The sequence below is a fragment of the Ursus arctos genome, unplaced genomic scaffold (genome assembly GCF_023065955.2).
Source record: "Ursus arctos isolate Adak ecotype North America unplaced genomic scaffold, UrsArc2.0 scaffold_19, whole genome shotgun sequence".
Classification (NCBI taxonomy): domain Eukaryota; kingdom Metazoa; phylum Chordata; class Mammalia; order Carnivora; family Ursidae; genus Ursus; species Ursus arctos.
Genome location: NW_026622863.1, coordinates 1,126,212 through 1,150,700, shown reverse-complemented (window position 1 = coordinate 1,150,700; position 24,489 = coordinate 1,126,212). Strand labels below are relative to the sequence as shown.

The window sequence follows — 24,489 nt, the reverse complement described above, 5'->3', positions numbered from 1 at the left end:
GCCAGGCACCCGTCAGGAGGGCTGATGGGCGGCAGCCTGGCTCCCGGCGCCCCAGGCCGGCCCGCACTCACCCCTGGAAGAGGAAGAGGTTCAGGTGGTTGTACTTCTTGGTGAGGAAGTTGCCGAGGATGCGGGTGGGGTAGCCGCAGCGGATCTGGTAGGCGGACAGGGCGAAGTAGATGCACTTCACGAAGTACCACAGCTGGGCCACGGCGTTCTGGCTGAACATCCTGCGGGGACAGGAAGGCCGGCTCAGGGCACCCTGCCCCAGGCCAGAGCCCCAAGCTCCCCGGGCCCGACGCCCACCTCTCCGTGACCGCGGGCAGAATGAAGAACATCCAGAGGTGGATGGCCAGCACCAGAACGACCTGGAAGGCCAGCTTGCCCAGCACAGTCTTGCGGAGGTAGAGGGCGCGGTCCACGACCATGGTGCTGAACTGGATGAGCAGCATGACCAGGAAGGCCTCGGGCACCTGGTCATCTGACAGCGAGGACGTGATGTCTGTGGCCGCCGAGTGTTTCTGTGCCGGGACAGCAGAGGTCAGGGGGCGGCTGGGGGCAGGCGGCGGGGTGGCCGCGGGGCTCTCCACTCACCCCAAAGGCCCAGAAGCCGAAGATGATGATGATGAAGTCGACCACGTCGGCCAGAAACATGAGCGCGTAGACGTCCGTGGCCGCGCGGTACTTAGTATGCAGGATATCGTGGAAGAAGCGCCGCAGGGGCCGGTACGCGCTCTGGGCCCTGTAGGCGAGGGCGGGGGGGGGGGGGGGCCGGGGGCTCAGTGCCTGCGCCCTGGCTGCTCCCCCCGCCCTCACCCGGGAGCGGCCAGCGCTCACTCACACGGCCAGGCAGAAACTCTGCAGTCGGAGCCCCATGGCTGTCACTCTTTCCCGGGGGCGACTCCACTTCTCTCTCACGGAAGCCGCCGTCACACCTTCTGTGGGGGGGAGCAGTCATGGCTGACCGGAGCCCACGGGGTGCTGGGTCCAGCTCAGACGCCCGAGACCCCCTCCCACCAGGGGCTGGCATCACCCCATTTCACAGCCCAGTAGGCTGAGCCTGGGGACTGCCCCAGGTCACTGGCAGTGGGCCGGCTGGGGTGGCTGTGCAGGGACAGGGTCACCATACCAATGGCTGCGGGTTCGACAGGCTCTGAGCTCTCCCTCCTTTTCTTCCTGAATCGCAGGCTGATGTGCTTCATGTCTCGGGGCTTGATCTCCACGGGAGGCTCTGCGGGCCCGTCCCCTACTTCTGCCTGGATGTGGTCCTGGGTGAGGGCCCCGGCCACTGCTGGCTCTCCCTGGGGCCCCATGCCCGCCTCAGTCTGGAGTCCCAGCGGTGGCCGCTCCCCCTCAGCCCCCTTCTTCCCACTGCCCCGGTCGTTGTCCTTGGAGAGCTGGTCCTCTTCGTGGTCCCAGAGGCCGTAGCACTGCAGAGGGAGGGAAGGAGGGAGGTGAGGAGGCTGGCGTGCCCGTACCGGGCAGCACTCCGGCCAGGCAAGATGGCCAGGCCCACCCTAGGACCCACAGCGCCCAGTCTTGCCTCTTGCAGCCACATGGTGGGTGGGTGGGTGGGGTGTGTGTTGGGAGGTGCCGGCCCGCCGGCCGGGCACAGGGACTCACCAGCAGCTGGGATCGGTGGAAGAAAAGGGCCATGAGCTGCACCAGGTCGTACTTGATGTAACTGTCTGTCTTCTCCAAGCCCAGGACCCGCGGCGGGAAGTAGGGCTTGTTCTCGTAGCGCCGCAGCACGGCGTGCGCGTTCCAGGGGAAGAAGCCGAACTGGAACAGGTACTTGGTGACCACGGACACCTGTGGGGGAGGGGGCTTAGCACCTGGTGTGGGCTGGGGGCCGGCCCCTCCCACTCCGGCCGCGGCCCACCTCAGTGAAGACGATGGCCGTCATCCAGAAGCGCTTGCTGGGCCTCGGGATGGACAGCATGGCCCACAGGAAGACGAGCACGGGCAGCACCAGCGAGGTGGCCGAGGCAGTGACCATGTGGTTGAGGATGATGATGAAGTAGCAGAGCAGCTCCGAGTGGGCCGCCACGCACTGGTACGCGGCCTGCAGCAGCCGCAGCACCCGGCCCTGCCCGGCTTCGAACTGCGCGGCCTCCTCCAGCTCCTCAAGGCGCTGCTGCCTGTAGGGAGCCACGCCGGACCCCTCAGCACCGGGCCTGGCTCCAAGGGGGCGCCGCCCACCCCCCCACGCCCACTGCCCGCCCCCCCCCCCACCTGTCGAGCAGCAGCTCGCTGGCCGTGCGCATCCGGGTCGTGGCGCCGGCGGGAAGCTCCCAGGAGCTGTGCAGGGAAGCCCCAGGCTCGGTGGCCACGTCGTCGACGCTGCTGCTGCGGGTGTGGTAGCCCGTGCTCAGCGGGCTGCTGGTGTCCTCCGTCGCAGTGCTCAGTGGCTCCTCGGCCCCCAGCCCGCTATGGGAAGTGCGGCAGCCTGCTCTCTGCTCTGCCCAGGCTCTGGGGCTGGAGGGGCCTCATGCTCCCCGGTGGACAAGGGGCCAGGAGGTCTGCGTACCCCGAGCATGCCGGCTCCAGCCAGGTGGGGTGGGTCCCAGCTGCCCCCTAAGCCCCGCAGCCCATACCTACCTGGATGCTGTACTTGGTGCGTCTCGGGCCCCCAAGGAGCCTGGGGGTGCAGCCTCGGCTTCCCTGGTATACAGCTGGTCCACCAAGCTGCGGCGCACCTGTCTGCCCTGCAGGGCACGGAGGGGCTCAGGGCCACAGTTTCTGCGGTGGGGTGGGGTGGTGCAAGGCAGGCACAGGGGGTGGGGGGCGTGCACACTCACCTTGACCAGCTCCCGCGTGTACAGGTAGCGCTCGGCACGCAGCACGTCACTCATGGCGCGGTGGTGCCGGGTGAAGGTGAGCAGCCACTCTGTCAGCCCGTCCACCAGCGCCTGGCCCAGCACCCACAGAAACTGCACCGTGCTCAGCACGCGCTGCATCACGTGGCCGCGGCCTGTGGGGCAGGCAGGAGGCGGGACGCTGCAGAGGCTGCCAGCAGGAGGCCCCCAGCTCGCAGCCCCCAGCCCCGGGGCGCACGTACCCGCTGCCACTGCCTCATCTGGGCCATCTGCCAGCTCTGCCTCCTGGCCCGCGCCACCTCCTGGGCACAGGGGTGGTGGTCAGCCCTTGCAGCCCTGCGTGCCCCACCCCCACCCTGCACACGGCCGGACGCACCCATGGGCAGCTGCCCTGTCTGCTCCTGCCTCTCCTGCTCCTGCTGCTGCTGCAGCACCGTCTGTGCGTTGGTCACCCACGCCTGGTAGGCCATCTGTGGACCAGGTCCTGGGGTTAGCACCCCGCCACCCTGGACGGCACAGCCCATTCGGCCTGCCTGTGACCTCCCGAGGGGGAGCCTGAGATCAGGCCCCCACTGGGCACCTTCAGCTAGCTCCCTGCTTCGGGGCAGGAAACGGGTCCCGTGGGACTGTGGCGGGAAGGCAGGGCACGCAGCCCGCCTGCACACTCCTGAGAACTCAGGACCCAGAGACAGGCAAGGGGCTCTCGGCCCATCCTTTTTCCAACAAACATGCATGACCCCTCCCCCAGGCCAGGCCACTGGAGGCCACTCAGGCCTGGATGGTTGGAGTGGTGGCCTCAGGAGGCAGGGGACGGAGGGGCACACAGCTGCCCATGACCTGCGCCTCCTACAGCTGCTTGCCCATCTGTCTTGAGGGCTCTGGAGGTCTGAATGTATCTGGGCAGGCCGGCCAGAGAGTGCGTGTCCTCCCCCACGCGGGGCTGCGCAGGCCCTGGGGCCTATAGGCAGGGCAAGGCAGGGGACCCTCCCACCTCACCTGGAAGGCACTCTGTGCCGAGGGCCTGGGGTCCTCGGGCAGGGCCTCCTCCTCCTCCTCACTGTCCGACTCGAACAGGAAGTAGTCCCCCGAGTGGATGACTGCAGGCAGGGCGGGGCTAAGGACTGTCTTCCCGGGGGGGGGGGGGGTTGGGTTCCACACCCCCACACCCACAGGCCTCTCAGCTTCACTTCTTCAGTTTGGGGCGGGCCCCGTGACCGGCCCGTCTGTGGCACCCAGCGTGGGTTCCCTCCGCATCCCATGACCCATGGGCAGAGGCCCTCCTGTCCCTCCCTCCCCACCCCCAGGGACAGGCTGTGCCGGCTGGGTTCAGCCAGCTAGGATCAGGCCAGAGCAGTGACATGAGAGCAGACAGGACGAGAGAACATAAGCTCAGGCATGGGCATCAGCACTGAACACTCAGACTCTGAATCTGAGCGCCCAAACGACAGGGGCAGAGCACAGAGCCTGCCATGGGGACCTGGCGACATCGAGGCCCAGCCCTTACTGCTACGTGGCCCGCCCAGCAGGGCTCCAGCACACAGGGAACAGCCCAGAAAGCAGACAGCAGCTGAGAAAGGAGGGGCCCGGGCACAGCGGCCACGGCAGGGTGGGCTAGGGTGGTACCTGTGGCGTGGTCCAGCCAGGGCCGCCACCACTGTCTCCGTGGGGAGGAGCCCCCTGGACTGCCAGGCCCTGTGGAGGGGCAGGGCGGACGTGAGCAAGCAGGGAGAGGCACGGGCCGGGCAGCCCTGACAGAGACTGCCTCCGTGCAGACAGAAGGGGCTTGTGGTGCTGTGGGGGGGCGGACGACAGCCCACAAGTGCAGACAGACAGTGGCGGGCTGGCCACGTGGCCTGCAGGGACACAGTGACCACACGGCATGGGACAGGTGGGCGGGAAGGCCTATGGACAGCACGTGGCACGGACACACCAGGACACCGGAGCCCTTTGAGCCCCTGCGTACTCACCTGGCTCTTGGGTGGGGTCTGGGGGTTCCTGGGGGTGGCTGCGGCCTGCCCGGCTCTGCCTGTGTTTCTCCTGCTTGGCGCGGATACGCTCCATCCTGGGGGGTGGGGGGTGGCTCTGAGCACCGAGCTGATGAGGAGAGCCTGGGGGGCCCCCACCCCAGATGGCACCTACTGCCTTTTCAGCTGGGCCAGGGACTTCTCCTCGGCCTTGCGGTGGAGCTCGATGCTTTTGAGGTTGGCGGCATTATACAGCGCGAAGCCCCTGTGGGGAGACGGCGTCACCCCGGGGACACTGAGCTCCAGCCGCACGGCTCCCGCACCTCCAGGCTTGGCCCCAGCTCGACTCCCCCCTTGCCCTGTGCTGGGATCAGGAGGAGGAGACCCCTCCTGCCACCTGCAGTCTCGCGGACGGTGGAAACACGCAACTGAGGCGGCGTCCGCGGGCAGCGGCCGGGCCCCAGGTCACAGGAGCCTGGCCGGCTCGGCCGCCCGGGGAGCACGAGAGAGGGGGGCCGTCCCTCAGCCACGCACCCTCCGGCCAGCCTGGAGGCAAAAATGGGCCAAACCGCCAGCCAGCGACAGAGCCTGGGCCAGCATCAGGCGCCTGGGCCCTGCAGAGGCGCCCTGAGTGACGCAGGGGGCCCGGGACCAGCACTGACCTGGAGGCCTGCAGGGCGGTGGCCTGGAGCTCAGCGCTGACGTGCAGGAAGTAGCGGCTGAGGAAGACACGCCGCTGCAGCAGCAGGAACAGGAAGCAGACGCTGTCCCAGAGCACACCGGCCTCCTCCACGGGCAGCAGGCAGTCCCGGTCCCGGCTCAGCATCTCCTTGGCTGGGGGCCGGGGGCCGGCCAGGTCAGGCTCGGGGCAGGGGGCCCCGGAGCAGCGTGCATCCCTGAGCCCAGCCCCCAGCGCACCCCCGGCCCACTCACGGTCATAGTAGCCTTTGACGGTGCAGACGAGGCTGAAAAGCTGGATGACCCAGCAGAAGCTGCTCTGCATTTGCTCCACGAACACGCAGGACAGGAGCTGGGGCGGGAAGAAGGTCAGCCTGGGGCCGGCGGGGGCGGGGTGGGGCGGGGCGGGGGCGGGGGCTCACCGAGAGCATGTTCTTGGAGATGATGACGGTGACGTTGTACAGAATGAGGCAGTCCCAGAGCACGAGGCGGGTGTGCGGGCGCCTCTGCAGCAGGCCGGTGCCGAACAGCAGCAGGTAGAAGCAGGCCAGCAGGTAGCCCAGCCCGAAGATGCTGATGCGCGTGGCCCCCGTCACGAACACCACCACCAGCACCAGCCAGAAGAGGTAGCGGAACACGGCCACCTTCAGCATGTCGAGGTAGGACCTGCCAGACAGCGCGTCACGGCGGGGACCGGGCCACCCCCACCCCCGCCCCCGCCCCCGCCCGGCGGCCTCGGACCAGGCACGCTCGGGCAATGCGCCCCTGCGGCCGGGCCAGCGTCCGCCCCTCATCCTGACGCAGGGTGCTGCGGGCAGCACCCCCTAGGCTCCTGTCAGGCCTGCAGACGAGCCGCTTCTGCAGCCCCCACAAGCGGCCGGCCCGCGGCGCCGGGGACCCACCTGCAGTAGATGAAGTTGGGCACGGCACTGGGCTCGCCCAGCTGCAGCTCCAGGTGGTCCGTGTTCGCGCCAGCCATGAGCTGCCACTCCTCCGTGCGCTCGACAGAGAACACCTGCCACTGCTGGGAGGCGCAGAGCAGCAGCAGGAAGTCACCTGCGGACACACAGGACACCGCGGGCCGTGGGGGGCACGGCAGCACGAGGCCAGACAGAAGCACCGGTGTGCGTCTGTGGGGCCTCGCCGTGTGAAACACAGATGTCCCCACGTGAGCGTGGACATCGGGGGACGTGCCTGCCTGTCTGGGGGTACCTGTCTCTCCGTGCTGCGGAGGCGTTGGCAGGCACACCCGCGTCCCCCCCGCCCCCACAGCTGTGCGCACACCCGCGTCCACCCCCATAGCGGTATGCACACTTGTGTCCACGCGAGGGGCCCTGCTGGTGTCCACCCCAGTGCGCACATCCACAAGCAGAGGCAGGTGTTTGGCTGGGCGTATACATGGGAGGCGGACCTCTGTCTCGGGAGACACGCCCAGAGAACTGGGCACCATCGTGAGACAAGGCTCCTCTGGGGAACCACAGGGCTGGCCAGGGAGGCCTAGACATTGTGCCCCTCGCTGGCGGAGGTAGGCCTCTGCTCGAGGGCTGCCCATCCCCGGGCAACACCTCTGTGCCCCCCTGTGAGGCCGGCAAGGGGTGCATGGGGGGCCAGGCCGCAGGCACTCACTGATGAGGTTGGTGGAGTTAGGGGTTCTGAAGAAGTCGGGGAGGTACAGCCACTTGATGAGCGCCGAGTTCATGGGGATGGCCCGGCTCCAGCGCCATGGGTAGTCTGCGGGAGCAGGGTGTGCGTTAGGAGCCCGCCTGCAGGCCCGCAGCCTCCCGTCCACAGACCTCACTCTTGTACCCACTTGGGCATTCACACAGCCTCAGAAACACCCCAGCTCTTATTCGGAGCTCACAGACCAGAGACTCTAGTGCATTCTTCAGGCATCAACTGGCCCAGGCCCCAGGGAAGGAACTGAAGGCCAGCCCAGAGAGTCACGGGTGGGCAGGCCTGCTGGGGGGTGGACACGGCACGGAGGGCCCCAAATGAGGCTTTGTTCCATGCCTACCAGAGCAGCTAAGACAAAACACGGGGACCCCACAAACACTGGGGAGGGTGTGGAAAAACCAGGTCCCGTGTCCATCCCTGGCAGGAACATGAACGACCACACTGCACACGGGTCCTTGAGAAGCGAGAACTACACACACAGAGAAGCCTGGGGCCAGACACTCGCGGCAATGTCCCCGCAGAGAGCCCGACGCCAGCAACAACCTGCATCTGCGGGGGCCAGAGGCGACATGGCTACTTCTGTCCAGCACAGACTGTCCTCGGCAGGGCAAGAGCACGGGATACCAAGGCCCGCGGCCGCCCAGGCACACCCCGACCGCATTGGCCGAGTGAAACAAGCCAGCCCCAAGGCGCCCTGGGCACGATTCTAGCTCCGTGACATCGGGGACAGACATCTGCGGTTGTCCAGGTGGGGGGCCAGTAGGCTGCAAAGGACCCGCATGACCCCAAGCTCGGGGTGCCGGGGAGGTCTTAGGGAACCGCCATGCATTTGTCAGAACCTGGAGGATGAACTGGACCATATTATCAGCTCCAGAAAGTGCCCTGGACGCTGGGGACCCAGAACGACCTGTGTGTGACAGACCCCGTAGAAACGAGGCAGAGAAGAGCCCAAGCCGCCTTGGGGACAGTGTTTAACCTCAAGAAACGCCCAAATCAGCAGGGATGCCCGGGGCCCAGACCTCGTCTCTGCTTTCCGGCCTGCAGGGACAGCGGGGACTCCCAGGCTGGGCGGGGGGCACGGGCTGAGGCAGCGCCGTCTGCAGGCACGGTGAGGGTGTGTTTGGAAAGCAGCAGGCCCGCGGCACGGCCCAGGCGGTCCCGGGGCCAATGCAACAGCCATGTGAACAAAGCAGCAACACGCAGCGTCCACACAGACGGGAATGAGCGAGCGGACACGCCAGCGGGAGGGAGGACACGCCAGCGAGGGCGGAGGACCAGTAAGCATAGAACCAGAAAGGCACCACCAGAAAACCCAACGACCCGCGCAGACAGGACCCGTCGACGGAGGCTGGGAGCAGCCCAGGACGTCTGGGAGGAACGGGACGTTCTCAGAGCCTCGGGGAGACCCCGCAGTCAGCACTGCCCCCAAGGCGACAAAGAGCAGCCCGAGAGGAGACACGCCGGCCCACGGAGGCACAGAGCCGGGTGCTTGCCGGCTGCAGCGTTCCCTCCAGAAGGCCGCCGTCACCTGGTCTAACAGACACCAGACTCTCCCCAGCTGAGGGACACTGCACAAAATCACAGCCCAGGCTCCTCAAAAGCCCCAAGGTCCTAAAAGGCAAACGCAAAGCTGAGCCGGCACCAAGAAGACCCGCATGACGGGAGGCGACGAGGGGTCCGGACGGGCACTGGGACAGCGAGTGCCGCACCGCAGTTCACGCCCCGGCGGACACCAGGGGAGCTGGGCGAAGGGTCTCCGGGAAGTCCTACTTTAGCAATTCTGCGTACCAAGTTCTACAAGAGCACACGACACAGGGAAGGACAGACGCAAGGACAGGAAGAGCCTCGAGTGTGTGCGGCGGAGGAGCTGGACTCAAGGTGACATGCCGTGGAGTCAGTTTCTAAGACATTCCGGGAAAGGCAGAGTCGGAAACGGTCCCGTCCGCGGCTGCGGCACGGGGCAGGGATCCGGGGTGCAAGCGCTCCCATCCGACTGGCCAACAGCCTCACGCGCCGTCGCTGCGGCCCACGGGACGAGCCTGACTTGCAGAGCCGTGGATGGAGCGCTGCCGCGGTGGAGGGGACCGAGGGGACCGCTGTTCTGACAACGGAAGCGGGGAGAAAGCCGGGCACTTTTCCACAGCGCAGCCAACTGACAAGTGCGCCAGGAACAGCTGAGAACGCCTGCCCCGCGAGTCCCACCCGCGGCCTGCTCCAGAGTCCGCGCATGTGGACAGCGGACACCGCGCTCGCCACGGCACAGGGAGCAGCAGCCCCTCCACTGGGGGGCTGGGGACACTGGAGGGCCAGACAGACGGCCGCACTCCCTAGGGGCAGGCCATGCCAGGGACGCTGCACCACCACGCCTGCCGCGGTGGGAACAACCCGGCAAACCCACAGGTCGGCTCCGGAAACCACCCAGACCAGAGGGGACGTGAGTACAGCGCCCCCAGGGGCACCCCCGGAGGACGAGGCCAGGCCTGGGGATCGTGCAGGATGGACAGCGGTGCATGGCCCACCCTAGGCGCCCACCCTCGGGGTGCGGGGCTCAGACTGTCGTGTGGCCCTGGACGAGGACATGGCTGCCCCTGACACGCTACTTCCAACTTTGCTAATCGCTTCAAATCCTTCATAAGGGAATGTTCGGAACACAAAAAGCGACGGAGGTAAAGCGACGAGAAGGGGCCAGCACCGCCCGCCCGGGGATGGATGGAGCCACCGCCCAGCACGCCCGGCTCCCTCCGTGCCGGCGGCCCGCTCACCCATGCACAGCGCCGGGGGGATGCCCAGACACAGCAGGTACTGGTACAGCAGGAAGAGCGCCAGGAAGAGACAGTAGTTGGGCCAGAGCCGGGCGATGGCTGCCCGGTGCCGGCGGGTGAGGATGGCCACCAGCCAGCAGCCGTGCAGGACGACCATGAAGTTCATACGCTGCCCGATCACATTCACGGCCATCAGGAAGCAGATCTGCGGGTGCGGAGGACGGGGTGCACCGTGAGCTGGGGGGGCCCGCTTCCGGGAACACTGGGAGGTCAGGCGGGCGCAGAGCAGAGTGGGGGCAGTAGCCCCGGCTCAGCACAGCCCACACCGTCCTCGTGGAGGCAGAAAGAGGCCGGACGTGGCTCCACCACGGGGCAGGAGCAGGGGGAGCCACAGCTCAGGAGGTCCCAGCGCAGTCGAGACCCCAACCCGGTCTCCAGCCGGGGCCCCCCAGCCCTTACTCTGCAAGGGCAGGCCGACTGCGCCCGGGAGGTCCAGCCTGCTCACAGGTCCTTCTCCTGTGCCCTCCCCCGGTGGCCCTCAAGGGCCCGGACATGGTAGATGTCCAGCAAAGGCCACACAGAGGGTGACATGGCCCCCCCATCCTGCCCAGGGAGGGGGTGAAGGTTGCCGCTGGGCCTCACCTCTAGCCCAAATTTGTAGAAAAAGAAGTTGACAAAGTACTTGAGGCAGCTGAGCAGGTCCTGGTCCAGCCGCTGGCGGGTGCCGTCGGCACAGACGGCCTGGGCGGGCAGCGGGCCCAGCTGGTGCTGCCGACGGTGGTGCTCCTGGCGCCGGTAGACAATGGCTTCGAACACCAGCAGCAGCAGGACCTGCAGGTGGTTCTGGGGAGGGGGGCCCAGTCACGCTCCGGCCGGCCCCCCCCGCCCCGGCCCCACGACCCTGTGGCCCCTCACGCACCTGGACGTAGCCTAGGTTTGGGAAGCCCTTCCGCACCCCAAACCAGTTGGCAGGGTCGACGGGCCCCCGGTACAGCAAGGACTGCTTGATCTCCGTCTTTTGCAGGTTGGTGCTGTTGAGGAGGGGCTGGGGGAAGGGAGAATCAGCACCTGCTCCCCCCCGCGTACCCCCCCCCCCGCCCCAGGAGCCAGACATCGACCCCAGGACGGCCCACCCACATCGGCCACAACTGCGGACAGGTGCAGGCCAGACCGCAGCTCCCCCCCAGCAGGGATGCATGTGGGCTGTCAGCCTCTGACCGACCTTAATGGCGAAGGGGCGGCCACAAGCAGGGGCTGGGGGAGGGGGACAGAGAGCAGGACCCCCGCCGACCCCATCACCCCGGGGTATGGGAGCGGGGCGCGGCCGCACCTCGGTGCAGTTGCTGGAGTACTCGTGGGGGCTGACGACCTTGAGCTGGTAGAGCATCTTGCAGACGATGATGACGCAGGTCCACACGGTGCAGAGGCATGAGGCCATGGGCCGGAAGCGCGGGTAGGGCAGGGCGAAGGCCCACAGCACCACCAGCAGCAGGTTCATCACCGACACCTGGGGGGTGTGGACGGGCTGCGGCGGGCGCGGCACCACCTCCCGGGGGCCCCGCCACCTGCCGCCCCGGGGTGCCCGCCTCCAGAGAGGTCAGCAACGGCGCTCCAGGTGGTCCCGCTGCACACGGGGGCATGGTGTCCGTCCCGTCCTTACCTCCTTCAGGGCCACCCACACGGTGTACAGGGCCACCAGCTTGAAGACGTGAAGCTCCAGGAGGCGTCGCACCAACGCCTGCATGCGGGCGAGGACGTCCGAGAAGCCGGAGGCCAGGTCCAGCAGCCGCTCGGCCACCAGGCCCCACTTGCTGGCTGCTCCGGGGGGGGAGGGGCGTGAGGAAGAGGGGCTCACAGGGGTCAGGGCATAGGGCCCCCCATCCACCTGTGGGACTCACCTTCTGGGCCCTGCATGGCTGGGCAGGTGTCAGCCGTGCTCCTCGGCCCCTCCTCCCTGGCCGCCTCCTGCTCCCCCTCCTGCGGCAGCAGCGGGGTCCCACTGACCGCGTCCTGCCTAGGGTGGGCCCCAAAGCATCACTTCCTAGCCCAGCTCCTGGGGTTGGCCCCACAGGCCCCTCCCATTCCTGCATCCCCAGCACCCCCCAGGCCCGCCCGCGGTGTTCGAAGGGGGCAGCTGAGGCCTTCGCTCTGCTCTGGGCCCTCCCGTGGGAACCCACTGGCCTCCTTCCCGTCCCTCCTCTGTGCCGGGGCAGTGGGGGGGGCACGCTGCAGCCCCCGGGGACCACGGAAGCTGGGGGCCGGCTGCGCAGGCCGGGCGCGCACCTGTGGGCCCAGCGCGGGAGGCGGGCGCCGGGCGGGCGCACGTGCTCCAGGTCGGTGAGCTGCATGAAGGGCTGGTGGAAGTAGTGCAGCTGCAGGATGCACGCGAGCAGGAAGAAGCCGGGGATGAGGATGCTGGAGAAGAGCTCCGACACGCTGAACTGCTCCAGGCCCAGGTCCCCCAGCCTGGCAGGGGGCGGCCGTCAGACCCGCCGCGGGCCCCCGCACGCCCGCCCCGGCCCGCCCGGCCCGCCCGGCCCCCGCTCACTGCTCGTCCGTGAGGCCCGTCAGGTTGCGCCAGTAGCTGGGGAAGTCCTGGAACTGGAAGGTGTAGACGGCGATAAGCACCAGCATGGTGTAGGCGACCACCAGCCACCAGAACAGCTTCAGCAGCTTCCTCCACAGGCTGTAGTAGACCTGGCGGGGGCGCGTGGTGAGCCGGGGTCGTGCCCCGCGCCCCGCCCCCCCCCCACGTCCCCCGCCGGGCACCTGGAAGAGGGTGAGGCAGAGCAGGAAGAGAAGCATGTACACGATCTTGTAGACGACCAGGCGGCCGGCAAAGCTGACCACGACGAACATGCCCGCACACACGAAGATCCAGTACTTGGCGTACAGGCCCGTGACCAGCGCCCCCAGGCTCCGCAGCAGCGTCCGCGCCCGCGTCGGCTCTGCGGGTCAAGCCAGGGGGCGGCGGGGGCTTGGCTTCGGGGCCGGGCGGGAGGGCGCTGTCCCCCGCGGCCCCGGCCCTCACCTGCATCCGCCACGGTGACCTCCGTCAGGCCGGCAGGGGCCTCTGCCTTCTTCAGCAGCTTCTCCTTGACGAACTGGCGCAGCAGGAGCCAGAAGGTCAGCGTGTACAACAGCTGGGGGGAGGGGCGGGCGCGGCGTCACCGGGGGCCCAAGCCAGGGCCCCGCCACGGAGACGCGGGCCCACACGGAGCCCCCCCACACGGGGAGGTGTAACCCCGCCGACCCCCCACACCCGCCAGGCACAGGCACAGGCACACACGTCCGGATGCAGGGGCGCGCTGGGCACGCTGGCCTCGCACTGGGACACGCCAGGGACGCAGGGACGGCGGCCCCGAGGACACAAGGTCGTGGCTCGCTCACACCACAAACACCTACACAGCCCCTGCTGTGGACTGGCTGCAGGGGACCCCGTGGGGACGGCCACACGGGGCCCTGCCCTCCCAGGCCTCACTCTCCACAGGGAGCCACAGAGTGAGTGGACAGCACCGTCACGGCAACTGAGGCCCCGGCGCCCTGGAGTTGCGGGGGACGCTCACCATGGCGCCAAGGTCCAGGCAAGGGGAGCGGGTGTGCTCCAGCCCCAGCTGACGCAGGCTGACGGGGCCCAGGGTGGTGGGCAGCTCGGGACGCAGGTCCATGGCCCACACGTAGCGCAGGCCACACAGCGCCAGCCCGTAGAGCAGGATGAAGGGCGAGCAGAGCATGGCCAGCTGGTGGCGGCTGCGCACGGTCCAGATGAGGCAGGCCCACAGCAGCAGCACGAAGGTCAACCAGCTGTGGTAGGTGATGCTCCACACCTGCCAGCCAGGCAGGGCTGGTGGGCGGGGCTGCACCGGAGGCCCTGCTGCCCCCCCCCCACGCCCTGCCCCCGCCCCCCGGGGCCCTGCACTCCCAGCCTGCCCGGGGACAGGGGGGCCAACACGCCTCGGACTAGAGCCCGGTGGCACAGGACACAACTCACGTGCGTACCCACCCACTCCACGTACGCACACACACGTGCACACGCACACGCGGGGCGGCTCGCGGTCCAGCAGGACACCGCCCGCCTCCAGAGCCTCCCGAGGGAAGCAGCAGGAAGGGCCCACCGGGGGGCTGCCCCTTACCATCATGGCGATGAGAGCACACACGTAGCTCTGGTCCATGATGAGATGACCCAGACTGTGCAGTGGAGACGTCTCTCGAGGCCCAGCCAGCCTGGGGTGCGCTGAGGGGGGAGGGGACAGAGGTCACCAGGGAGCAGGACCCCCACTGGGGAAGCTCCAACATCAACGGAGGGAGCCCCTCACCCACACCAAACGCTGCCCTCAAACTCAGCGGCCAGTGGGGGGCGGCACTAGGGGCAGAAAATGCTGGCAGAGGGCCCGGCTCCTGTCTGATGCTGCTCCCTGGCCAGTCCTGGTCCCATTCACCATCTTGGTTTCCAAGACTGTGAAGGGACAGGTTGGACAGAGGCCCTGACCCCCTTCCAGCTCTGTGCCCAGGCAAGTCCCCAGGGCGCCAGCCACTCCATCTCCTGTTTCGTGCAAAATGGAAATCAAGCCTTAGGGTAAAGAGAGAAGTGCCCAGGAAAATGCCCCGCCCTCCCCATGGGCGGCTGTGGACGCACAGCTCCCAGGCACATCTACCCCAAAGACAGCTGGCAGCCCTAGGCCCTGGGGCCAGCCCGAGCGGCAGCAGTCCAGTCCTCTGGGACCTGGAAGGCAAAGGCAGAAGGGGTGGGAGACCTGGAGCGTCCAGCAAGGTCTCAGGTGGGCAGCCTGACCACATGTCCGAGTCCTGGGTGGGCCCCAGACAGCACAGAGGGAGAGGTCAGCAGAGCAAGACCACCCCTGGCCACCAGGGGGCAGCACCACAGCGCCGGCGGAAGGCTGGGTCCCTGGGCAGCCCGGGGCATATGGCACTCACGGGGGCGCTGCTGGACGGGGCTGTGGCCAGTCAGGTCATGCACGGTGCAGCTGTCGGTCTCCCAGTCAGACCCCGTGGTTGTGGACAGCATGCACTGCAGAGACAAGCCGAGACCCCGTGAGCCAAGCCCTCGGGCGGGCAGGCTCCAGCGCCACAGCTCAGCCCCGGCTCCTCACCTGGGCAGCTCCCTCCTCCTTGGCGGCTGCAGCCCTGGCCTGGCCCTGGGGCCACTGGTCCACCTGGGTCAGCTCCACCTCCTGCTCCTCGTCGCTCCCGGCCGTCTCCTTCCTCTGCAGAGACCAGCGCGGAGCTCAGCTCCCAGCCCGGGGGTGGGCGGGGGCGGAAGGCCGTCAGAGGGCCGTGGCCCCGGGCGCTCACCTGGTCCAAGGGCTGGTGCGTGCGGAGCTTGAGGAGTGAGGTCACGGTGTAGTAGAGAAGCAGCAGGATGCCGGGGCTCACGTAGACGGGCCAGTCGTGGCTCGTATCGAGGACCAGCACGTTGGGGCTGGAGCAGTTGCTGCGGGCCACTATGGCCTTGAGACCGAACACCCTGCCCGGAGAAGGTGAGCCACTGACTGCCGACCAAGGGGAAGCCGGGGACCAGGCAGCCAGGGCCTGGTGAGGGGGAGGGGCGGGGCCCGTGCAGGTGGACCTCACCTGGCCCAGATGCCGGCCGGGGGGAGCATGGCCTGGGCGAAGGGCGTCTGGTAGCAGTAGACGCAGATGAGGTGGCCGGCGCCGAAGCAGCCCACCATGACGCAGAGGGTGCTGAAGCCCAGGGGGCTGATGGGAAAATGGCATGCCCACCAGGTGCAGGTGGCCAGGAAGATCAGGAAGTAGACGCTGGAGAAGGCGGAGGGGTGGGCGATGCCTGAGGGACGGGGCAGAGGCAGCGGGGTCACTCCTGGCCAGGCCACGAGACCACTGTCTCGGTGGCCAGCGGGGAGCTCGGCGGGCTGCTGAGACCCTCCCTGTGTGGCAGTCGATGCTGGGGTCCCTGTTCCTTGCCCAGTGGGTACCTGCCAGCGCGAGCAGCACGATGGCCAGGGTCCGCCCCGCGGCCACCAGCAGCCAGTGCACTGTGATCTGGAACCGGGTGGCCAGCCGCGACCTCCGCGTGGGGGCCAGCACAGGGGCTCCCTGAGGCCCCACTGGGGAGCCGGTGTCCACTTCCCTGTCATCATCGTCCTGCCAAGATCATGAGGAGGGGCAGAGGTCAGGGGCATGGCACTCAGGCCGCTCAGGGAGGGAGGGCAAAGGGGCTGCTGGCCGAGCGTGGACTGTGCCACGCTCTGTACCCAGAGGTCTGCCCATCAGGCCTTCCCAGAGGCCGCCTACCCCAACCCAGGACACACTCCTGCCAGGCCTGGCACACATGGCGACTGACCCCTGCAGGCTGGGTCAGACTATTCCAGGACCCCACAAGTGCCTCTTCTTTATTTCTCTGTCTAGACTGGGGGCCCCCTGAGACTCCCGCGCGTATCCTCAAAACCCCTGGCTCCTGAGGGGCCCCAAGTGGGGATTTTCAGGAAAAAGGCAGCGTGTGCACACACGGCGTCCCCACACTCCACAGTTTGCGGAGCACCATTCTGTCCATGCCTCGGTCCCAGGGCTGAGGAAGTGCTTTCCTCTTACGTAGGGGGATGGGGGTGCAGAGGACCCTGTTCTCTTTCTGCTGCCTGTGAGGCACCTGGGCAGCCAGGGGCGGGCGGCCTGCCAGGCCTCACAGAGGTCAGGGCCTCCCCCGCCCCCCCCCCCGGCCCTCCTTCAAGGTTTCCCAGAACGAAGCTGTTTCCCAAGTGCCCAGCCCCCTCAACACGTTCCCACCTGCAAATGGGTACCATGCCCATGCCTTTCGCACAGGGTGGCACTCAGCGTCCAGGCGACCCGCTCCCACCCCAGCTCACGCCTCCTAGCTGAGCAGCCTTGGGCAAGTCACCTGACCTCTGTTTCCCCGCTGTCCTGCCCTCAGCCAGGAGGGTGGGGAGGCCCCGGGGAGGAGCCCATGAGCAGAGCCTGGAAGGAGGGGAAGGGGCAGGCGAGGGGAAGGGGGGAGTGAGACAGCAGCCAGGCCTGAGCTCACCCCCGCCCACAGCCGGCCGCGGCCCTGGGAACGCGTCTGAGCGCCCATGGAAAGTCAGTGTCTGCAGGAAGAGCAGAGGCAGCTGCTGGGCGGGGAGACAGGTGCTCGGGCCGCCTGCAGCGTCCAGCCGGCCAGTCCCGGCTCCGGCCCGGCTCTGCAGGTCCCTCCGGCCGCCACAGGGGCCTTGGCGGGAGCTACTTTCTCCTTCCCTCCCCGTCCCCCGCTGCGGCCCCGCAGGCCCCCCCTGAGCACGCTCGTCCATGCGTGTGATGTCAGGCGTCACGTGTGCGCACGACTGCGTGTGCGCTGTCCGTGGGTGGCGTCACGTGAACGTGCACCTCGCTCTGTACTCGCACGCATGCAGGGTACCCCACTTCTCTCCGAGGACGTCCATGCCAGCCACCCCGGGTCAGCAAGGCTCTCATTAGCCACTGAGGACACTGAGACAAGGTGACCTGTCCCAGTCATGGGGCAGACCAGGGTCCAGCCCCCAGGGCGGCACTGGGCTGTGAGGGCGCTGGGCAGCGTGCAGTGGCTGGCCCCTGCCTGTCCCACCCCACATTTCAGGATTGAGTCCAGCCCCTTCACGGCAGCGCTGTTCCGGGAAGCCCTGGCTCCGCTAACAAGGAAACCAGAGGCAGCCCTGGCTGGTGGGGCCCACAGGCCCGCCGGGGGAGGGGAGGGGGGAGAGGGGCCGCTGGGGGACGGAGCCCCGAGGGCAGGCAGCAGGGTGCTCCCAAGCCCCACAAGGGCCTGGAACAGCACCTTGAGCTCAGGCTCCTGTTCCCCCCTCTCAAAGTGGGGTGCCAGCCTTGCCCGCTGGGCTGGGGTCAGGGGCAGCCTGAGGGGCCCCCAGCCTGCAGAGTGCCTCCCTAACAGCCAGCAGGTCCCTCCCTGCAGGGATGATTCCCTACTGCCCTTGGCCTGAAAGGACCCCGGGGACAGCTTCTGAAGGCACAGACGAGACTTGGGGCCCCACGAGTCCCCCCGAGATGGAGCCCTGCTAGGACCAGGTCTGGAAGCACATAGGAGGCCCTGCTCAGGGCGCCCCACAGCCCCGGGAGGGGACACTCGGTGTCTCCCACCTCTGACGCCTCCTCTCCGTAACAAGCACGTACTGACTCTTACAAAGTCCACATGTGTGTAAAGAAGGAAAAATGAAATCGTCCTCAAGCGGACAGAGCTCTTCCAGCACACACCCCGCCCGCCCACAGCCCTCACCAGCTCCTGGGCATGCTGGCTCCGCTGGGCTTCTCGGGCGAGGCGCCCACAGAGGCCGAGGCACACGGAGGAAGCCACCAGGACGCCGAGGTCGGGGGCCACGAGCCGGACGGCATTGGGGATGTCCTTCAGGTCCAGCCTGTGGGGGCAGGGAGAGCCCGCTGGTGGGCTGGGGAGGGCAGGTGCCAGGCAGGGAAGGCAGAGGATGGGGGGCCCCAGTGCTGGAGGCAGGGAGCGTGCTTACCTCGTGACCCCCACGTGCCGGGAGAGGACCTCCCAGGGACTGCCTGTGGAGAGAGGCGCGGGGGACGGGGTCAGGCAGCGAGCACCAAGCAACCCTACTCCTTGCGGTCAGGAGGCCCTTGGGAGCCCCAAGAACATGGTTAAAGTCAGGGATGCCCGCAGAAGGCTGCCCTTACTAGTAGGGAAACGAAGGCCCACCCAGAGAGAACCAGGTGGGTCGAAGGCCCGTACGTTCTGCGTGGCACAACGGGGACCCCCAGCCAGGAGCTGAGGCTGGGTGCTCAAGACCACAGCAGAGGCCTAACTCGTGGGGGCCAGAACGGGACCAGCTGACACTGGCACTAACCTGGGCCATGTGGACCGAACATACCCTGTGGACAGGCGCTCAGGGCCTGTACGAGGCACAGCCTGGGTGGGACAGGCGGCCTTCCCCAGGGCTCCCAGCAAGCTCACAAAGGCCACTAGGTCTCCCAGACCCACGGACACTCACAGCTGGGCCCCAGAAGCTGGTCCAGGCGGGGCACGGTGTGCAGGCATATCTGGAAGGCCAGGTGGGCTGCCAGGAAGAGGAGGGTGAAAACCAGCAGGGCCCGGAGGAGGCGACCAGTGTGGCCTGTGGGTAGAGCGGGCAGGGGTGAGGCTGGCACGGGGCCCTAGTTTCATCCATCCTGGAGAACCCAAATCCCACCAGAGTCCCCCCTGTGCAGAGGGAAACGGAGTCGAGGACCCGGACCCAGGGGCTCCAAGTGCAGGCAGGCGCGGTCCCAGACAAGGTGCCCTGTGCGCTTTGCCGCTGGCGGGAGGTGGGCTCAGCCCGTGGCAGGGAGGCCGTGGCTGCAGGGAGAGGTCTGCGCAGCCTGGCCTGGGCTCGGGAAGGACCCACGGATCCCCGGCACCACCTCAGCTCTGCGCGGTGGGCAGCTCGCGCTCCACGCCAGGAGCTGAGATCGTGCGCTCTGAATCCTGCCTTCAGGACTCGGGCTGTGGACGGCTTCCTCCCCTAGCACGGCCTCGCCCGACTCCCAGGCTCGGGGACAGAGGTGTCTCACTTTCTCCGGCCCAAGGCTGGTAAGCTCAGGTCCCTGTTGCATTGTGTCCCCCTCCTCCAGCAGGTGAGACCCCTGGAGCACTGGCCCCCGTTTACCCCCTGCCCCACCTGACCTTGCAGGAGGAAGCCAGGCTCACAGGAGGCAGGGGAGTCCTAGGGGCAGCCCAGGCAGGACTCAGACGGCCGCACCAACGCTCATTTCTAGGTCCCTCCCAGCCTCCGACCCTCGGGGGCAGGGGTGAGTGAAGGGGAGAGCAGGGTGGGGCTGGTGGAGCACTGGGAAGGGCAGACGGAAAATGAACGGAACATCTGGCCCTCAGCCCTGGCTGGGCCAACTCCCCTCGCAGCACCAGGCCAAGTGCAGGGAGAGGCCCAGGGCCTCCCGGCAGGAGGAGAAGCCGGGCTACCTGCGGGACGCTGCAGGGCTGCAGGGACACAGCCTCCCTGCCCCGCCAGGCTGACTCCACTCCGCCAGCTCCCCTGTGCAGCCCCGCTCCTGCAGACCCGGGAAGTCCCACCGCCAGGGGCAGTGGGAGCACCCCTTTCCACCCCCGCGGACGCACCCTGCTCAGAGCCACGGACCCCTGGGGTGGGGCTCGCGGGACTACCGGGACCAAGGCCTCAAGTGCCAAGCTGCCAGGCTCCTCATACACCCGAAAACCCATGAGTCCAGGAGGGAAGTGCTAGGCTCCAGACCCCTCAGCAGGAGGGGGCCCCACCTGGCTCCCACCTGACCGTCTTCCCCTCGGACACCGGACAATCCGTATCAGACATCACCACTGCCCCCACTGTCCTCCCCTCCTCACCCCGAGCTCCCTTCGTGGGACACACAGTGTCCCGGACCACGAGCCGCCACCAAGCCAAAGGAGCCAGAGCACTGGCCGCGTGGCCACGTGGCTTCAGCTCCCTGCCAGGTGGGGGCTGGGTGAGCAGGACGTGGGAGAGGCGGGGAGGGTCGGGGGTCGGAACGTGCGTGTGAGCAGCAGGGGCAGGAGGCCTGGCCTGACCCGGCCTGCTGACCCCTCTGACAACGCTGGGTGCCGGCCCACGCTGCCCACTGAGCTTCGGTGCGGTCTCGGGGAGGCAGGCCGGCCACGTGGAGATCCACTCGTGGACAGCAGGACAGCAGGGAGGGCACCCAGAGGCCGGGGCAGGGGTCAGGCCGGTAAGGGGCTCTGCATCCGCCCAGGAGGGACCCGCTACACTGCCGGAAACGTCCCTGTGGACCAGGTCTGGTGGGGGAGGGGGTGCTGGGGGGCCGAGCAGCGGCTCGAGCTCCTGGGGCTGCTGGCTGCCCACTCCCCACTTGTGTGTGCAGCTGGGGGGGGGGTGCAGAAGCCACCCCCACGAAGGAGCAGGGATGGGGGCTCAGGCTCCCAGGGAAACCGGAAGTGGAGCTGGCAGGCTGGGGACCTCAGGAGACAAGGAAGCGGGATGGGGGGCGGGGGGGGGGTCTTCCCGGAGTGCGTTAGTACAAAGGCTCTGACCTGGAGCAGGAATCCTGGGCTGGAGCCCCCGGAACCGCCCTGACAGTGCCCTCGGCGGGGACCCTGTTCCCAGCCACAGCTCATGGGCCCCCCACCCATGGGCGTTCCTGCGCTGCCCCGTCCGCACTGCCCACCCGGCGAACCACCATCCCCACGGGCCTCGCTCCTGCAGCCCTCTTCCTCAGGCCGGCCAGGCGTGGCGTCTACACCAGCTCTGCAGACCTCACCCCCGACAGGAGCCTGGCTGCTGTGTGTGCAGGGGGGCCTCGGGAGGCGGTGCTCTGAGACGCTGGGGAGGGCGCCCGCAGTCACAAGAAGGCTCCCGGGCGGTAGGTGGACAGGGATGGGGAGAGCCTGAGTCATGAGCTCTCCTCACAGGCCTGAGGTCCTAGGACACCTGTGTCCCAGTGACGACACCTGTCACACACGGGGACCCACACCCCGCCCTACAGCACACGCCAGGGACCCTTGCGGTGCCCGCCTGCTCGCAGACCGGACCAGCGGGCCCTCCCTGCCGCGCCCCCAGGGAAAGCCGCAGAAGCAGCCCCTGGGGGGCTGGGGAGCCTGGGGGGGGGGCCTAAGGCAGGGACGGGGTCTTAAGTCCCGAAGTGGTAAGCGACAGCTGACACTCACCCTTGCCCGCGGCTTCTGTGGCACCCCTGCCCCACCCCAGCCCTGCCCCCAGAGGGCTCGGGGCCCAGGACAGAGCTGGAGCTGCCCTGAGGTGACCGACGCCTCCTCAGCACAGGCAGCTGCATTCCCAGCAGACGCCCCCGTGGGGACGGGGCCAGGGGTCAGCACCCTCGGGGCCCAGGCGGCGTCAGACCTTCCACCAGATGCCGGTGCTGAGGCCCGGACTCCCAGGCACAGGCGGGCCTCCCATTTTCCCCTCTCCCACCCGGAAAAACCAGGCAGCCTCCCTGTTCCTAAAGGGCCTCTGAGGGTGGACAGATGGACAGACAGAGGTCAGGCAGGGAAGTCTTCCCAACGCTCCCTAAGTCCTCCCCACCGGCCCCTCCTGCTCTGGCTAGGGCCCACCTCCCCCACTGCCCATGGAGGGGAGAGGCTGGGAACAGAGCGCATGGACTTCAAGGAGGGAAGGGGAGGGCCCTGTGGGAGGTGGGCCCTGCCGCCTGAGCTGCAAATCCTGGACAGCTGCAGCAAGCCGGCCTGGGGGAGGCGTTGGCCTGGTAGCCCCAGCAGCTCTCAGCCCTGCCCCTGTGCTGCCCCACCCCAGAAGCCTTCGCTGCCCTCTGCTCCCAGAATTCCACCTGCACTGTAAGAATAGCACCCCAGCAAGGAGGGAGGCTGTGGGGGCCAGAGCCAGAGGAACGAGGGGCACCGCAGGGCCCTGACCGTGGACAGTGGCCTCCAGAAGGAACCAGCCTGGTGATGCTGTGAGCCCGGCCCACGAGGCCCGGCTGGTCTCCCGACCTCCAGCCTGAGCAGACGAGGGGGGCTGCAGCAGCCACAGGAGGGCTCGGACGCCCCCAAGGCCCCGAAGCAGCCGGCCGGCTGCACCCAGCAGCTCCCATCTCCCTCAAGGGCCCCTCGGCTGTCCTGGCCAACCTGGTCCTCGGCCCTGCTGGGCTCCTCTCTTGCTCCTCTCTCCCAGGCACTGCTCTCATGCTGCAGACAGCCGGCTTCTCTGGGGGACCCGTTTGGACCTGGGTACCTCTCCTCCCCCTCCAGCACCACGGGGCTCCCCACCCACGGAGGGCAGAGCAGCTTTTGGGGACAGGTTGCTGCGCGTTACCCTCCCCGAAAAGCTGGCGGAAACGGACCGTGAACCACAGGCGAATAGGTGGCAGGCGCCCAGGGTGAAGGGTCCTCTGGGCAAGTGTGGACCCCAACGACCCCGTGCCACCGGCTGCAGGTCTGTGCTTGTTCACAGGGGGCCTGCCAGAGCCACATAGCAGGGAGCAGGGACAGCCCGTCCACTACCGCCCGGGGCTCCTGAGCCGGCCTCTCTGCTCTCAGCCCTTCTCGGATGGCTCCACGCCCGAGTCCACATTCCCACCCTCCAGGGGGTGCAGCCCCTGACGGGCTCCCCCACCTCTGTCCCATCTGGAGAACACAGGAGACTGAGACAGCGCCCACCCACCAGGAGCTCAGGACCCAGACGACATGCCCAGCGACCCGAACGACAAGGTGGCTGGAGACAGACTGAAACCCCACAGAGCTCAGGCAACCACGGAAGGGGTGGGGGTGGGGGTGGATGTGGCAGCCGTAGTAAGGGGTTGGCCGGAGCCTCACCGGGCAGAGGAGTGCAGAGTGGGAGAGGGAGCCTGCAGGGAGACAGGCTGCCCACGGTGCCCGGGAAGCCCCAGGGGCAAGGGGGATCCGTCCGATGACCCCCCACTACCTCCGGCATGCCCCGATAACACGCAGTCAGAGAGGACATGCTGAAATTGGCTCGGGGTCGGCAAGGGTAAAATAAAACTGGGCCACTCGTCCTTCACCCCGGCCACTAAACTGCCCAGGGCTTCTGCAGAGGGCACCCACGCCCCGCGGACCTCAGCCGGTCCATGTGGACAAAGGGCTCCAGGACCCTGAGTGCCCCTCCCCGCACAAGCCAGTGCCCAAGCCCTTACCTGGGATGCCGTGCCGACAGGGGCCCGGGAACCACGGCAGCAGCAGCAGGAACAGCAGGTAGACCAGAGACAGGGCGTTGAAGCGGGACAGGCAGGCTGCAGGGGGGGACAGGGCAGTTAGCATGGCCACACGGATGCCCTGTGCCCCGGACATCACCCCCGATCACCCCAACATCGCCCCCAGCATCACCCCCCAGACAGCCCAGGACATCAAGCCCCCAACATCACCCCCGGACATCACCCCCGATCACCCCAACATCGCCCCCCAGCATCACCCCTGGACACCACGCCAGGACATCAAGCCCCCAGCATTACCCCCCTGATCACTCCCTCATCAAGCCCCCAACACTGTCCCCCAGCATCGCCCCCAGTATCACCCCCCAGACATCAGCCTGACATCACCCCCCATCACCCCAACATCGCCCCCCAGCATCACCCCTGGACACCACGCCAGGACATCAAGCCCCCAGCATTACCCCCCTGATCACTCCCTCATCAAGCCCCCAACACTGTCCCCCAGCATCGCCCCCAGTATCACCCCCCAGACATCAGCCTGACATCACCCCCCTCATCACCCCCCAAATATCATCCCCAGACATCAAGTGCCCAACACTGCCCCCAGCATCACCTCCAAAATATCACCCCCTGATTGCCCCCAACATCGCCCCCCGCATCACCCCCCAGACATCAGCCCCTGACATCAAGCCCCAACACTGCCCCCCAGCCCACTGGACATCACTGCCAAGCATCACCCTAACTCTTTGCCCTTGGCATCACCCCAGACACTGCCCCCCAAATATCACTGTGGCCATCACCCCTAGTCACCTCCTGCCCGGATGCCGCCTCCCTGCCCGCGTGAGCAAGCCCGCCAACATGGGACCTGTCACTCAGGACTCACACGCTGTCATACTGCGTCCAGACAGCGCACAAGTCACCTGTCACTCAGAGCACGTCCACGGGCACGCTGTGTCCTTCCACGGG

At 67.9% G+C, this 24,489-nt stretch overlaps 1 protein-coding gene across 5 annotated transcripts in view; it reads right to left on the bottom strand.

Annotated features, from left to right (window-relative positions):
* The window catches only part of PIEZO1 (piezo type mechanosensitive ion channel component 1), a 53,388-nt gene that overhangs the window by 3,658 nt on the left and 25,241 nt on the right, over window positions 1–24,489 (bottom strand). For 2 of the 5 annotated variants that reach the window (XM_026494603.4, XM_057314621.1), the window contains exons 2-43: window positions 23,509–23,604; window positions 18,870–18,992; window positions 18,381–18,423; window positions 18,137–18,275; window positions 15,852–16,020; window positions 15,490–15,703; window positions 15,211–15,382; window positions 15,009–15,122; window positions 14,833–14,926; window positions 14,031–14,131; window positions 13,464–13,724; window positions 12,929–13,040; window positions 12,667–12,845; window positions 12,446–12,594; window positions 12,181–12,363; window positions 11,796–11,911; window positions 11,558–11,712; window positions 11,228–11,404; window positions 10,817–10,942; window positions 10,540–10,740; window positions 9,898–10,102; window positions 7,088–7,192; window positions 6,364–6,517; window positions 5,884–6,127; window positions 5,717–5,813; window positions 5,446–5,617; window positions 4,959–5,048; window positions 4,787–4,881; window positions 4,443–4,511; window positions 3,816–3,916; window positions 3,196–3,289; window positions 3,062–3,121; window positions 2,802–2,974; window positions 2,602–2,708; window positions 2,236–2,430; window positions 1,883–2,141; window positions 1,624–1,812; window positions 1,130–1,430; window positions 842–938; window positions 595–742; window positions 307–521; window positions 72–230 (exon numbers count right to left, since the gene is read on the bottom strand). In XM_026494603.4, coding sequence (XP_026350388.2) covers window positions 72–230; window positions 307–521; window positions 595–742; window positions 842–938; window positions 1,130–1,430; window positions 1,624–1,812; window positions 1,883–2,141; window positions 2,236–2,430; window positions 2,602–2,708; window positions 2,802–2,974; window positions 3,062–3,121; window positions 3,196–3,289; window positions 3,816–3,916; window positions 4,443–4,511; window positions 4,787–4,881; window positions 4,959–5,048; window positions 5,446–5,617; window positions 5,717–5,813; window positions 5,884–6,127; window positions 6,364–6,517; window positions 7,088–7,192; window positions 9,898–10,102; window positions 10,540–10,740; window positions 10,817–10,942; window positions 11,228–11,404; window positions 11,558–11,712; window positions 11,796–11,911; window positions 12,181–12,363; window positions 12,446–12,594; window positions 12,667–12,845; window positions 12,929–13,040; window positions 13,464–13,724; window positions 14,031–14,131; window positions 14,833–14,926; window positions 15,009–15,122; window positions 15,211–15,382; window positions 15,490–15,703; window positions 15,852–16,020; window positions 18,137–18,275; window positions 18,381–18,423; window positions 18,870–18,992; window positions 23,509–23,604 — 6,253 coding nt within the window. Of the gene's footprint in view, window positions 1–71; window positions 231–306; window positions 522–594; window positions 743–841; window positions 939–1,129; window positions 1,431–1,623; window positions 1,813–1,882; window positions 2,142–2,235; window positions 2,431–2,601; window positions 2,709–2,801; window positions 2,975–3,061; window positions 3,122–3,195; window positions 3,290–3,815; window positions 3,917–4,442; window positions 4,512–4,786; window positions 4,882–4,958; window positions 5,049–5,445; window positions 5,618–5,716; window positions 5,814–5,883; window positions 6,128–6,363; window positions 6,518–7,087; window positions 7,193–9,897; window positions 10,103–10,539; window positions 10,741–10,816; window positions 10,943–11,227; window positions 11,405–11,557; window positions 11,713–11,795; window positions 11,912–12,180; window positions 12,364–12,445; window positions 12,595–12,666; window positions 12,846–12,928; window positions 13,041–13,463; window positions 13,725–14,030; window positions 14,132–14,832; window positions 14,927–15,008; window positions 15,123–15,210; window positions 15,383–15,489; window positions 15,704–15,851; window positions 16,021–16,915; window positions 18,103–18,136; window positions 18,276–18,380; window positions 18,424–18,869; window positions 18,993–23,508; window positions 23,605–24,489 lie in introns of those variants that run through there. The other 3 variants (XM_057314623.1, XM_057314622.1, XM_057314624.1) reach the window with 3 other exon arrangements.